At 42.1% G+C, this 15,411-nt stretch overlaps 1 protein-coding gene across 1 annotated transcript in view; it reads left to right on the forward strand.

Moving 5' to 3' along the window:
- Window positions 1-15,411, forward strand: part of PNPLA7 (patatin like phospholipase domain containing 7) — an 864,087-nt gene that overhangs the window by 321,001 nt on the left and 527,675 nt on the right. The window contains exon 13 of the mRNA XM_033959965.1: window positions 13,117-13,261. Within this exon, the coding sequence (XP_033815856.1) occupies window positions 13,117-13,261 (145 nt within the window). The remainder of the gene's footprint in view (window positions 1-13,116; window positions 13,262-15,411) is intronic.

Genomic DNA, 15,411 nt, shown 5'->3' on the forward strand with positions numbered 1-15,411 from the left:
TGGCAAAAGTGTTCCTCCCCCTATTAGCCTCCCCAGTCTAGGTACTCTTACCAACAGTACTGGAGAGTCTGCGCCTTTGGGTTTTAGGCCTCCTTGGCCTCCAGTCGTTCTCTCTGCACGGCTTGCCTCTTTGGAAACTCGTGTCCCCGGGAACCGGCTCTGGTACTCCGCTCTGGAATTGGCCTTCGTCTGGTCCTGCCTCAGGTCTGGAATACCGCTGCTGCCCGCACCTTGACTGCAACAGGAATGCCGCTTCCTTCTAAGCAGTTGTCCTTCCGGTTCCGATTCCCAAACAGACTCCTCCCACCGGACCAATTACCGACTCAGGCGTACCGGTGCTCAGGAATCAATCAACAGTTAATCATTCATCAGAACAATTCAGCTATGCATTTTCAAACACAGCACCACAAAACAAAAAAAAAATAAAGTCCAGAACAAAACTCCTTTTTTTTTTTTTTTTTTTCAGTTGTAGTTCCTTAGGTTGTCCTGCAGAGGGTGCTATATCCCACTTCTGACACCAAATTATGTGGCCCACTGTAGAGCAGAACAGTACTTTATAATTCCTACAGTGGAAACCCCAATATAGCACTCTGACGTGTGGCCCGAAATGGAACCACCCTGCAGGACCGGATTCCAAACTGGAATCAAAAACAAAACAAAATCATCACCATTATTATTCAAAGAAATAATATTATTTTTATTCCTTTTTGTATCCAGATAAGTAGACTTTTCAAGATAGCTGCTAAGCTGGTCAGAATGTTTTATACAGCAGCATAAAGAAACGAAAAAAATAGCATACAATCCAGTCCTTGCCTTGCATTCAACAATGATGAAACCTCAGCTGTGTCTGAGGATAGCAGCCCAATTCAGGCCTAGCACTGACTGCTCCACAGCAGGCAGTTTCACAGAGAAAAAAAAAAAAAAAAAAAAAAAACCCAAACAGTTCAAGTCACTTTTCTTCACAGCACAAGTGTTTCAGAGTTCCTCCAAGCCTCTGGCCAGTTTCACTCACTGCCAGGAAAAAGGGGAGTGATAGGTTTTGCACACAAAAGTCCTTAATTTGACTCTCACAATTCCCTCCCAAGATATCAGCAAAACCTCTCCCAATAATCACTCCCTAGCTTGCAAACAAAAATGTTCCACAAACAGTCCAGCACCCACAAACTACACTCACTGTTTGAAGGTGGAAGCAAAGTCCACCTGCATGGCTTCAGGCACCTCAGGAGCAAACTCTGACAAACCTTCTTCCAATTCCATGGGCTCTTCTCCTGGAAACATGGGCTCTTCAGCTTGACCCTCCTCCAACACCTCCATTGGAACTGGTTTGCTGCTCCTGCTTGGCTGAGAGGACTCCCTAGGGAGAAAAGGATTAAACCTCCTCCCTAGCTTGCCTCCTTGCCTGTTCTCTGGGCCAGGTTTAAATACTTTAGGGCGACGCCCTGCAGTGTCAGCCCTGGCAGTGTTCCAAGGGCCTCTTGGGCTCCCCCGGTGGTCAATGTCATTATTTAGCTCTGAAACAATCTGACCCTTCCTAATTCCTTTCCGGGTTTTCTTTTCTGCTCCATTTTCTTTTTCCCTATCTGGGACCGGGGCAGGGAGGATACCTGGCTGGTCACAATATGTATAAAACATATCTACAGCACCACTTAAGCTAACAATTTACCAAAGAAATGCAAACCTTAAAAAAAGAATGTATCTTTTAACAAGTACCCTTCTCATATAGTGGTCTTAAAGCTCTGTCTGGCCATGAAAACTCATTCTCTGGAAAGCTAACAGTTTGTTACACACTCACCCACTTAATGAGAATAACTAATGGGCAGACCGGATGGACCGTTCAGGTCTTTATCTGCCGTCATTTACCATGTTACTTCTCTGCATCCTGGAAAAACTGACAGGTTCTCACAGAAACAAACTTTAACTAATTTCATCTTCAATACCTTTGTTTAAGATTTTTCTAAGACCAGTTTATGAACAGATAGTATTCATGAATTTAGAAAATCTTACATTTTTAATTTAATTTTATTTCACCTAAACCAGGCAGGGTCAAATAGCTGACCTTAATTACTGGGCATCTCAAGGACTGGAGAGTTTCCATGGTAACCATCCCTTAGCCTTAGCTTAAAGGTTAGCTAGGTCAACCTCCATATGGTTGGATCCAACTCATCTGAATGCTCCAAGTTTAAATCTCATAAAATATCTATAAGGTTTTAAGTTCAATAAAATCACACTTTTCTTTTTTTTTTTTAGTTCAATAATTTTTATTGAATATTATAAGAAATATACAGAAAGCAGTTCAAACACACAAAATCTGAATAAGAAACATTGGTGTAGAAAAAGTCCATATCTACAGTCATTTACATACAACCAGATTAATAAAAAGAATCCAGGGTATGTGTAACTGCTAATAGAAGATATATGAAAGGCAGAAAAGCAGGGAGAGTGAAATAAGAGAGAGGGAAAGAAAGAGGGAGAGAAAGAGAAAGTGAGAGATAGATAGATAGATAGATAGAGAGGCAGAAGTGTCTACTGGTTAGAATGAACATATGAATCTAAGAATGACCAAGGTGATTTATTTTGCACCATGTTTGTGGAGAGTCGAGAAATCATGTTCTTCTCATATGCATAAGATTCAAATTTGTGATACATGCTCAGAGAGTTCCACCAAAAGGTGTAGTCAAGTAGCGAGGATGATTTCCAATTTTTCAGAATATGCATAAGAGCTGTTACAAACATGGCATCAATGAGTTTAGGTGGGCAGTTTGTTTGTGCGAAACAAGGGTGTTGAGAACGAAGAATTACAATGTCCATGGAAATCTCTTCTGAACACTTAGTAATAGATTTTATAGTGTCCCAAATACGAATCCAGAAGGAGTGAACCATAGTGCAATGAAAAAGCATGTGATCAAGAGTTCCAGACTCTTTCAAACAGTTCCAGCAGGTGGAGTCTTGTTTTAGCTTCACTTTCCACATGCGAAATGGGGTCCATACTGCATTCCACATAACGAAGAACATTGATTGCGAGACTCTGGAAGATAGGAGAGGACGGTTTGTGGAGGACCAGAAAAGTTCCCAATCTATATCAGAAAGCGTAGTCTGCAGAATCGAGTCCCAATGGTTCATTGATTGAGGTGAAAAGGTGAAAGAGTGATCCCTTAGAATACTATAAAAAAGAGATTTCGCTCTACCCTTCATTAAGGCCAGAGTAGACCAGTGGCGAACAGTGTGGATAGAGGTCATAAAGTCAGGGTGCATATGTACCTTAGACAGTATTCCAGTAAGCATAAGCCATTGGGAATGTACAGAGGATGGAAGTGAATATGCAGAACAAAAAATATCAAAAGGAACGAATGAGGTGGAGGAGATCAATTGATGAGCAAACTCGACACCCGCCCGCTGCCACCTCTTCCATGAGAGGGATCTACCTTTATTTTGAATTTTAGAGTTATTCCAAAGGGACATGAGTGGGCTTTCACTAACAGAGATCTCAGCCGTTGCATCTAGAAGATGAAAAGCATGCTGCGTTGCACTCAACAAAGAATACTTTCTCAAGTGTCTAGGTACTGACACTGTAAGGAAGCAGGAAACGTGCAGTGGTGCACATAAAAAGCGTTCCATTTCAAACCATGCTGGTTGATCCTGAGGATTAGAATCAACGATCCAATGAGCTCCATATTTGGCTAAAGATGCGATATAATAATAATAAAAATCTGGTAGATTTAATCCGCCATTAATCTTAGAAGCCTTCAGCTTGGCAAGAGCAATACGGGGTTTTTTCTTGTTCCAAATAAATTCAGAGATTTTCATATTGAGCCAATGAAATAATGTTATCCGGCATAGGAGGGGAAGCATGGAAAGGGTGTAATTAATTTGCGGGGCTAAAGTCATTTTAATGGAGGCTATTCTACCCCACCATGACAAATAAAGTGGGGACCAACGAGTTGTAGTGTTTGAAACTAAATTTTTGATTTTGGATATGTTCAGATCCTGGGCGTGTACTGGATCTTTATGAATTAGGACCCCTAAATATTTCACAGCTCCCTGTGACCATGAAAAAGGAAATTGAGCCAGATCTGAGGAGGAGATATGGTCATTGAGAGGAAAGATCTCTGATTTCTCCCAATTAACAGAATATCCAGAGAGTTGAGAGTATTGAGAGACAGTGTTAATAAGATGGGGCAAGGAGACAAGAGGATCTCTGAGAAAGAGAAGGACATCGTCAGCATAGGCTGCTAATTTAATGTCTCGACTGGATGAGGGGATACCCTTAATTAGGGGACATTGTCGGATAGCTGACAGGAGAGGTTCCAACGCTAAGTCAAATAACAATGGTGAAAGGGGACAGCCTTGATGGGTGCCTCTATGAAGGGGGAATTTGTTGGAGAGAGAGTTGTTAATCAGAATACGAGCTGTGGGTTGTCTATATAGTGTTTCTATCCAATCTGTGAAGAAAGGACCAAAATTGCACCATTTCAGTACTCGGAATAAGAATGGCCACTCCACTCGGTCGAAGGCTTTCTCAGCATCAATGGCTAGACCAATCACAGGATCCGACAGTGTTTTGGCGTGAGCATTGATATGGTGAAATAAGCGTAAATTATCTCCTATGTATCTTTGTTTGATGAATCCTGTTTGATCTTTGTGTACAAGGGTTGGGATCACTGTGGTGAGTCTTAATGCGAGTAGTTTTGCCATAATTTTGTAATCCAAATTAAGGAGAGAGATAGGACGAAAATTTTTAACCAAAGTAGCATCGCGTTCTGGTTTAGGAATAACTACAATAGTGGCCTCAGCGAAATTAAACTGTTTATCCGGAGTGGAGTGGAGAAAATCATAATACGTGAGGAGTTGAGGCGCCAAGAGAGCTCGGAAACTTTTGAAAAACTCATTAGTAAAGCCATCCGGACCTGGGGCTTTCCCAGTGGGTAAGGAGGATATAGCAGTTTCAATCTCAGACGTGGTGATGGGAGCGTCCAGTTTTGTTTTAATAGATTCCGATACAGTCGGGAGAGTTAAGGAGGCGAGGAAAGAGTCTATGTCTGATTCAGGGGCTGAAAGCTCAGATTGATATAGAGCAGTATAAAATTTTTCAAATTGGGAAGAAATCAGAGATCTGGTTCTAGCTAATTGTCCTGATGAGTCTTGAACAGCTGAGATGTGCAAACGTTTTGATTTAGTTTTAAGATACCTAGCTAAAGGGCGACCCATAAGATTATCTCCCATATAGTGACCGGAGGAGGAAATGAAAATGTCACGTCGGGCCGTGTGGGAAACCAGAGTATTATATTCATATTTAAGATTTTGAATGCGTTGGAACATGGATGGATCATGCAAATGAGTGGACATATGTTGTAGTTCTAAGTTTTTGATAGAGATTTCCAATTCTTTTTCTTTTTGTATGGATTGTTTTTTTTTCCAGGAAGCAAGTTTAATCAATTCACCTCTGAGAGAGGCTTTGTAAGCTTCCCAAACAATAGCAGGACAGGTTTCTGAATCTTTGGTGTTAATTTCAAAAAATTCCGTGGTAAAAGATTTGATTTTGTCCACTATTGCATCATCTAAAAGTAAGGCATTGTTAAGTCGCCAAGAGGGAGATTCTTTGCGTGGGGCAGAGATAGTTAAGTGCAAGGAAATGGCTGCGTGGTCTGTAAGAGATATTGGATGTATGATAGTATTTGTTACGTCTTGAATGAGTGAGGGGGAAAGAAGAAAGAAATCAATTCTTGAGTAAGTGTTGTGTGGTGGTGAAAAGTGAGAGTACTCTCTACCTTTCGGGTGCAGTAAACGCCATGGATTTACAAGGGAGAAGGCTTCCATTAAAGCATGTAGGGCTGAGAAAGATCTGGACTTTGAGGGTCTGCAAGAGGATGATCGATCTATATAAATGTCCTGAATTTGGTTGAAGTCACCTCCTAATATCAGAGAGCAAGAACCATATTCAACTAACGCCAGCTGAAGATCTTTGAAAAAGTCCGGATGATCCGAAACAGGAGCGTAAATATTAAGGAGCACAAAATCTACTGAGTGCAACGCAGCATGTACCAGACACCACCTTCCGTCAGAGTCTGTTTTAACAGAATGAATAACTGGGGATAGCTTGTCACTGAGAAGTATTGATATCCCATTTTTCTTCCTCTGAGTTGCAGGGGAATATAAATGAGTGGAATATCCCTTCAATTTAAATTTCAAGGAGGCAGCGGGCGGGAGGTGGGTCTCCTGTAAATAAATCACATCAGGATGTTTATTAGACACATAGTTGGCTATCTTTTTCCTTTTAATAGGATGGTTCAAACCATTCACATTAAAAGAAAGGATATGTAAGTCAGCCATAATCTATTATATGCGGTGGTAGGACATAGTAGATATCACCTTTATGAGAAAAAAGCAAATGACACAACCAGAATATCAAGCAGACACTTCTGCCAGAAAGTAGAAATAAAGAAAGCATAAGAGAAAGAGCAAATAGACTAGCAGTGACAGCATAATACAAGGACAGAAAAAAGAAAGACCAAACTATCATGCATGGAATAAAACAGTTTAAGGGTGCTCCTGTGAGCACGGAGAAGTAACACATACGGAACAGCTAACACTATTCCACACCCACTCAATTTGAGAAACATGAGAGTGGTGTGCTTATTCACACAGAGCAGTAAATTGTACAGTCATGTACTAGCAAACTATAACAGCAGAAAACATTAACAGCAGGAACCAGAGGCAAGCAAAAACATCAGTAGCTCAGCATGTCAGCGCATTTTCAGAGAGTCCAGGAATGCAGCCAGCTCCTCAGGATCAGTGTAAGAAGTAGTGCGGTTATTGTAGGTAACTTTCATCCTGGCAGGATACATAAGACCGTATTTGGCTCCAATGTCTTTGAGCTCCTGCCGGTGAGAGAGAAAAGCCTTTCTCTTCAAGGCTGTGGTTTTAGCCAGATCTGGAACAATGAAAAACTTCCTGCCTTGATGTAGCAGCTGAGGTTTAGATTTTGCTGCTGTGAGGATCTGTAATGTGTGCTGAAATCTGAGGAGTTTAGCCACAATAGGCCTGGGAGAAGATGCATGTGCAGAGAGGTGAGACGGCACGCGGTGAGCACGCTCTATTTCCAGCGGAGGTGAGAAGACAAGACCCAGGGTAGCAGGCAGGAAAGCAGAAAGAAAGGCAACCATATCAGAGCCCTCCGATGATTCAGGTAGCCCAATAATTCTTAAGTTGGATCTTCTGCTGCGATTAGAAAGATCTTCATAGTCTCTTCATAAGCTCTTAAGGGGGGAAATAGAGGCAATCAACTCCCAATTTGTTGATGCCCGTCACCGTTTGGATGCCTTGGAGGAAAAAACGTCTGCCATACCCTCCCTTCAAGAAACTGTAACTAAACATGACAAACTGATTACTACTTTACAAAATCACACTTTTCATTCTCTCATTCTTTCCTGGATCTAGGGCATCCGTACTTTACCTATCTTCATATTTCTCATATTCAACAATTACTAAAGTACATACAAACTGTCTCTACTCAGGAATGTGAAATCCTATATCTTCCTTCTTTGTTAGTCCCCTGGGCATGGTAGTTTAGACAAAAGAATACCAAGAGACCAGGCTTTTAAGCAGGAAACTAAAATGTGTTTTCACTGAACAAAGAGAAGAAAAAAAAGTCTTATAATTTTAATATCTCTACAGATGTTTTATGTACTTAATTTGCTTATCCAGCAAATTACATAATTGTACTGAAAATTATTATTCCCTTTTCCTCTCTCTGTATAATTTCCTGATCTTTTGTTAATTATTCTTATATGGATTTTTTAAAATTATGTTTGCTTATAAGACACAAATAACTTTTACACTGTCCATGAAAAGGTCTTTGTCACCCTGCTATTGGTTCTGCGCCTTTCTTGCTAGACAGCGCATACCTGTCATACCTGGCAACTAAGTTTCAATGCCATAAAATGCAAGGTCATGCACCTTGGCAGCAGAAATCCATGCAGGTCTTACACCCTTGATGGTGAGACCCTAGCAAGGACTGTAGCAGAACGGGACTTGGGGGTAATCATTAGTGAAGACATGAAGACGGCCAACCAAGTGGAGAAAGCTTTGTCCAAGGCTAGACAAATCATCGACTGTATCTGGAGAAGTTTTGTCAGCCGTAAGCCCGAGGTCATAATGCCATTGTACAGATCCATGGTGAGACCACATCTGGAATACTGTGTACAATTCTGGAGGCCACATTACCACAAAGATGTGCTGAGAGTTGAGTCGGTTCAGCGTATGGCCACCCGGATGGTCTCGGGACTCAGGGATCTCCCGTATGAGGAACGGCTGGATAAACTGCAGCTATACTCACTCAAGGAACGCAGAGAGAGAGGAGACATAATAGAGACATTCAAATATTTCACAGGCCGTATCGAAGTGGAGGAAGATATCTTCTTTCTCAAGGTTCCCACGGCAACAAGAGGGCACCCATTGAAACTCAGGGGTAGGAAATTTCATGGAGATACCAGAAAATATTTCTTCACTGAAAGGGTGGTTGATCGCTGGAACAATCTTCCGCTACAGGTAATTGAGGCCAGCAGCGTGCCAGATTTTAAGACAAAATGGGATTGGCATATGGGTTCTCTTCATAGAGGAAGGTAGGGGGTGGGTCATTATTGTGGGCAGACTAGATGGGCCGTGGCCCTTTTCTGCCGTCAGTTTCTATGTTTCTATGTTACCTCAGTGGACACTTCCAAGTTGACTTTGTAGCATTTTCAGTGAGCTGGTGGCAACCTTTCGAACTACTAATTACTGTTGATGAAACTTGGTTACACCACTATGATCCTGAGACAAAACAACAGTCCATGTGATGGCAGCACTCAGGTTCTCCAAGGTCAAGGAAATTCAAGTCAGCAGAAAAGGTCATGGCCACAGTGTTTTGGAATCAGGAAGGTGTTGTAATGACTATCTTCCAAGGGGCTGAAGTGAAAGGCTGCTACTTACTTTACCTCACCGGAGGCCCGATATGATATTTAAAAAACCCCATAAACTAAAAATAAAAACCAACAAGATTACACTGTATATTCCAAAGCAAATAACTTTTTATTCTAGTAATTAGTATTATAGCAGCATTTGTCAAATCAGAAATAAATCAGTTTGGACATATACAATGGAGAGAAAAAAACTCATACCAACAGTGCTGGCATCTGTAAGCATGACACAGTTTCTCTTAGGAACCTCTGCCAGAGCATGGGGGTTTTATACAGAAAGTATCTTTTTTCTAGCAAGACCTTCCCCTGGCTATTGTGTACCACCCTATTAGATAAATCAAATGCCTATCTAACCCTCTCCTAGTTCACGCCTCCATTCTTCCCAGGGGGGCCCTGGGAAGCGCCTAGAACTTTCTTCTTGAAGTTTCCATTCTTCACACGGGTACAGCATGACTTTATCAGTTCTTAGGTTACCGGATGGAGTGTTCTGCTGACTTGCATTTTCCTTTCAGCACTATTCATTGTCTTTCCAGCACTGGTTGGTGTCCTTGAGAATACACACTCACATGCCACACATTAGCATCTCAACATCTGAAATGAAACCAGTTTACACAAGCCCGTGACTAACAACATCAGCAAAATGAAGGAATAGGTCTCACAACCTGTAAAAGTCTCCCATAGGCTCCTGTCATCTATCTCAGGGCCAAACAGTTAATATAGAATACTACTGTAACTTGCAGTGCCAATTAAAGGAGCGTTGAAAGAAAAAAGGAGAGGGATGCTGCAGAAAGGAGTTCTCAATTTGCAAAACAATACTCCTGGCTCTACGTCATTCCCTTCTTTGTTGAGCTGAGAACTTTTCAGCACAATTGAGATGAGTCTTTCCAACTGCCAAGTATAGTTTTTAGCACTATTAATAGTTGACATCTTAGTCATTTTGCTTTATGCATATCAATTGGAATTTTCATGCCTTAGGCTCCAAAAAGAACAATGGAATAAGATTAAGGTTTATCAATAGCTTTCCAAACATTGAACTGGCAAGCATGCATCTTCAATCACATATCTGGACATTTCTTCATCCATAATCCTGGTGCCACATTGCTCTGAGCTCCTTATATCTACTCCTCCAGAGAGAGAGAGAGCAGATGTGTTTAGAAGAGATCAGCAAATCAGAGAGTGAGGGAGACATTATAGATCCAGTTTACAACATCAGCGGTGCAATTGATGAGAAAAACCCATGCTATCCAAACCAAAGAGACCTCAACAACTTGATCAAATATTTTGGTCTTACCAAGTCCAATGCCAAACTTTTGACATCTAGGCTCAATCAGTGGAACTTGGATGAAAGTGTGCAAGTCACAGATCAGAGGAAGTATCTCCAAGCATTTTTCATCTTCTTTACCCATCAAGATGGGTTTTGCTTCTGCCACAATGTGGCCAGTCTGTTTGAAGCAAATGGAATTGCTTGTAAACTGAAAGAGTGTCATTTATTCATTGACAACTCATCCAGGTGCATCAAAGCCATGCTGCTTCATAATAGGAACAAGTACCTGTCTCTTCCACTGGCTCAGTGCACCTCAAAGAGGATTACAACAGCATCAAGACCTTACTAAGTGTCTTGAAGTATGTTGAGTATGGCTGGGGGGTCATCAGAGACTTCAAAATGGTGGCATTCTTAATGGGTATCCAAGGTGGTTTTACCATTTCCCTGCTATATCTGCCTTTGGGACAGCAGGGACACAAAGGTGCACTAGCAAAGGCAGACCTGGCCACAGCAGACTGAGTTATCTGTGGGGAGAAACAACATTAAATGGGAACCACTACTGGACCCGGTAGGTGCTGATGCCACTACTGTACATCAAGTTGGGCCTAATGAAAGAATTTTGACAGAGTTCTAGAAAAGGAGTCAGCAGCCTTCAAGTACCTTCAAGACATCTTCCTTAATCTGTCTGAGACAAAGGTCAAAGCTGGTGTCTTCATTGGACCATAGATATAGAAGATCCTGGGGTGCAAGGAATTTCCCAAGAAGCTAACTAGGAAGAAAAAAGCAGCTTGGAACACCTTTGTCGTGGTGGTTCAAGGCTTCCTGTGCAATTACAAGATCAAAAACTACGTAGAGTTGGTTGAGAATCTGGTAAAATGGGTTGTAGGATGTCTTTCAAAGTCCATGTCCTTGATGCTCATCTTGAGACATTCAAGGAGAACATGGGAGCATACTCAGAGGAGCAAGGTGAGCACATCCATCAGGATATATTGACCTTTGAACGCTGCTACCAAGGACAATATAATGAGAACATGATGGGAGACTATATCAGGGGTCTAATTTGTGATAGTGACTTACAATATAAGTACAAATCTAAAAAAAACTACTCACTTCTAAATTTGTGGTCCTCTTTGTATAAACTCAATATAAATTCATGTTAATTGTGATTCATATGTTGCTTTTTATGACTTTATAAGAATTAAAAGATGAAAATTAAGCATTTTTACATTTTAAATAGGTAAATTGCCTGGTCACCATTTTGAGCCAATCAGGGCCTTTGGCCCCTACAACTGCATTCCAAGATGCATTGGGAGGAGGAAACCCCATCATTTGCAGCACACAACCCTATAGGCAGGAGAACGTGGGCTTCCCTCCTGCCATTTTCTCATCCAAAGGTCCGGGGATGTGGAAGGGGGGCCCAGGAATGTTGGGGGGATGTGGATATGTCAGTTGATGTCGGAAGAGGTTCAGAGATGTAATAGGGATATCATGAGGAGGGGTGTAGGGCTCCATGGCTCAGCTGATCCTGGCAGGTGGAATCTCCATCAGCTGAGCTGCCAGGAATCCCTGAACCCAGCTCAGCTGATGGGGATTCCTCTGCCGCGATCAGCTGATGGCAAGCCTATGGGTTTTTGGGGTTTTCCGCTCTTTGGATGGCAGGAGGGGGTCGTGACACTAGGGGAATAAGAGGAGGTTATTACATTACATTACATTAATGATTTCTATTCCGCTGTTACCTTGCGGTTCAAGGCGGATTACAAAAAGGATCTATCTGGCCATTTCCAGAGGAATTATAGAATAGTTAGGGAGTAGTCAACTTGGTTCATAGAGATGAGGTGGTTCTTGCGGCGTTAGGTTGTTTTAGAGAGTGGGGAGGCGTTAGGCTGGTTTCAATTGTTGGGTATCAGGGATTTTTTAAATATATGGTTTTTATTTCTTTTCTAAATGTTCTGTAGTCAAGGGTCGTTATCAGCAAAGTGGAGAGTTGGCGGTCTAATCTCGCTGCTTGTGTGGCCAGGAGGCCATTATACAGTTTTTTTCCATTTGACTTCTCTGATTGGGGGGTATGTGAATGGAGCGCAGGTTCTCCTTTGTCTGGTTGAGGTGGTTCGGATTAGATGGTTGTTTAGGTATATTGGGCTGTTTCCGTTCATGGTTTTAAATAGAAGACAATAGAACTTAAATTGTATTCTTGCTTGAATTGGTAGCCAGTGTGAGTAGAGGTATGCCTCAGTGATGTGGTCATGTTTTCTCAGAGAGTAGAAGAGACAGGGCTGTGTTCTGGATTGTTTGCAGTTGTTTAATCATGGTCGCGTGGCAGGGTAGATAGAGAATGTTACAATAGTCTAGTAGACCCAGCATTAGGACTTGAACTAGGATCCGGAATTGAGTTTTGTCGAAGAATTTTCCTTAAATCCTCCAATGGTCTTGTCAGTTTGGATATCTTTTTGGAACTTAGACACAACTCAAACAGGTCTAACTACCGGCGTCTAAGTTCCCTCTAGAAAAGCTTTGATTATGACTGCAGTATGTCCAGGTTGAAGCCCGCCTGATTCTCGTCCATAACACACCTTCCAACATGCCCCTTTGATCTGTGGATGCACAGCAGCTTAGACGTGCTACTGCACATCCAGAAAGTTGGTTTTGATTATATATCAGCCCTTGGACATCTCTGTTATTAGGACGTGCAAGTGTCAAATTAGGCTGGTTTCTAGATAGAACCATGATGGCAGATAAAGGCCAAATGACCCATCTAGTCTGCCCATCAGTCCGAGAGATCCCATGTGCCTATCGCAGTCCCATAGTGTATTTAAAGTGGAGAAACTACTGTTAAATCTGCTATGAGTATTTTTTGACATGAGATTAGAACAAACTGAAGTACCTATTCATTTTTTTTAACAGGAGAGCCAAGCTATCCCTCTACTGTCACTGGCTAGTGTGACATCTCAGGGAAGCACTTCCAAAGTAGTACGTAGACGGATCTCCATCTCTACTGAAGAGCAACACAGAGAAAGTATAGAGAAAACTGGTGATTTCTTAAAATCAGGTATTACATGTACTTTCAGAAATCAAATATCATATAGCACTGTTGATATCTAGATAAATTCACTGGAGGATGATATCCCTCTCCATCACACTGCGGTATAACCTTAGCACCTGCATCAGTATACTTCCTCCCCAGGCCAGCTCAGCCAATTAATTGAAAGCTAGCTTCAGTCTGTGGCCTTGGCCTTCCTCTGAACTGTGTGGTCCAATGAAGCAGTTGCATACACTTGGTTATATACATTGATATGTATAGCCTGCTATCTTCAGTGACTGAATGATTCTTATCATAGGGTGCATGTGTACCCACCATTTCCAAACAGACAGATTCCTCTTTTGCCTTAAGCATATTATCTGTCTAGTCAACATTCAGCTAAAGGCACTCACTGACCATCTCTGGCTAAACTTGGATATTCAATGCTGGGCTATGTCCAGACACTGGCCTTGAATATTCAGATCTAACTAGACATGGACTGACCTTTGGAACTTTTGCAGGTCACAGCCAATATTCAGTTGCTTCCCCTCCACAATTCTGACTTCTCCTTGACCTCCTTTTGACCAGCCCTCTCGTTCCCTGAAACAGCAGCCCCTTCCCAGTGCCTCATAGTACCACAAGACTGCCAATAGAGGTCGTGGAAGCTATTTTGAGACCAGAACTGATATGGACAGGAGTGACTGGGGATCATATCTCCCTGGTTGTCCAACAGGTCTTCCAGGCAATGCTCAGTTAGGCTGGGCTACATTTTGGCTAGAAGAATTGTGGGCAATTCCAGAGGGGGCACTGCTATTGGGGAGAAGTCTAGAAAAAGAGACTACTTGTATTTTTTTCGGGGGAGGTAGAAATACAGGAAGGGGCCACTACTTTGGGGAGAGTTGGACAGAAAGAGGTGTTGCTCGAGAGAGGGAAGCTTTGGAAAGGGTTACTGCTTGTGGAAGGAGTGTCACCAGAAGGGGTTTTAAAGGGTGTTAACTCTTGTCTAGGGATAGAGGAGAGAAGGGGCAATAGAGCATTATTGTGTCTGGAAGCTATAAAGGTGCTGGCCAATATTCAGGCCCAGATGCACTAAAGTCAGCGATTGTCACTAAACCAGTTTTCTGGCCCAGGGTACATCAGAATGTGTGATAGTACTTCTGTTCCTGTCCAGAATATTGAGTTCCCCCAAAATTACCTGAGAAGTCCCCTCTATTTCCTTTATTGACTATGGGAAACCCATTGGATGGAATAGCCATGGATTTTGTAGAACTCCCTGGAACACACACCCAATGGGTATCAGTACATATCAGTGCCACCCAGTATCCCTGGGCAGTCCCATTAAAGTGTTAAAAATCTTATGCCAGTTTGGCTTCCTTAAGGAAATCATAACAAACAGAGGAATCAATTTCTTATCATGGGTCCTGGAGATTACATTTAAAATGTTGGGCATCAAACATATAAGGACTGCAGCTTATCATCCCCAGACCGACAGTTTGGTCTAAAGATTTAATCAGAACCTAAAAAGATGTTAAAGAAATGTCTAGGAGAAAGGATTGTTGAATGAGATAAAATCATCCCTTATGTGTTGTCGCATAGAGGGAGGTGGCCCAGGCCTCTCTGGCATTTGTCCCATTTGAGTTAATGTTTGGGAGACAGCCCAGGAACCTATTGACTGTGGTAAGGGTGGTAACAGTCCTGAGTAAAACCACAGGAGGTTACAACTTCTTTATCAGAATTTGTACAAACCCTAAGCATAGATTACAGCAGGGATCTCAAAGTCCCTCCTTGAGGGCCGCAATCCAGTCGGGTTTTCAGGATTTCCCCAATGAATATGCATTGAAAGCAGTGCATGCACATAGATTTCATGCATATTCATTGGGGAAATCCTGAAAACCCGACTGGATTGCGGCCCTCAAAGAGGGACTTTCAGAGTATAAGACGAATAGTAGAGGAAAATCTGAAGAAAGCTCAGAAGAAACAGAAACAATATTATGATAAAAAGTCCAAAGAACAAGAATTCCAAACCCAAGACAAAGTATTAGTCATGGTACAGTGCGGGGAGAAGGCTAAGGCCAATGGCCCACCTAGACCTCTGCCAAGCATTCCCTGGAGTGGCCAAACTAGGACTGATGACACAAAAATGAACATACAGATCTGAAATTCCATTTACTCCATGTTCC

The sequence above is a fragment of the Geotrypetes seraphini genome, chromosome 10, assembly GCF_902459505.1.
Source record: "Geotrypetes seraphini chromosome 10, aGeoSer1.1, whole genome shotgun sequence".
NCBI classification, from domain to species: domain Eukaryota; kingdom Metazoa; phylum Chordata; class Amphibia; order Gymnophiona; family Dermophiidae; genus Geotrypetes; species Geotrypetes seraphini.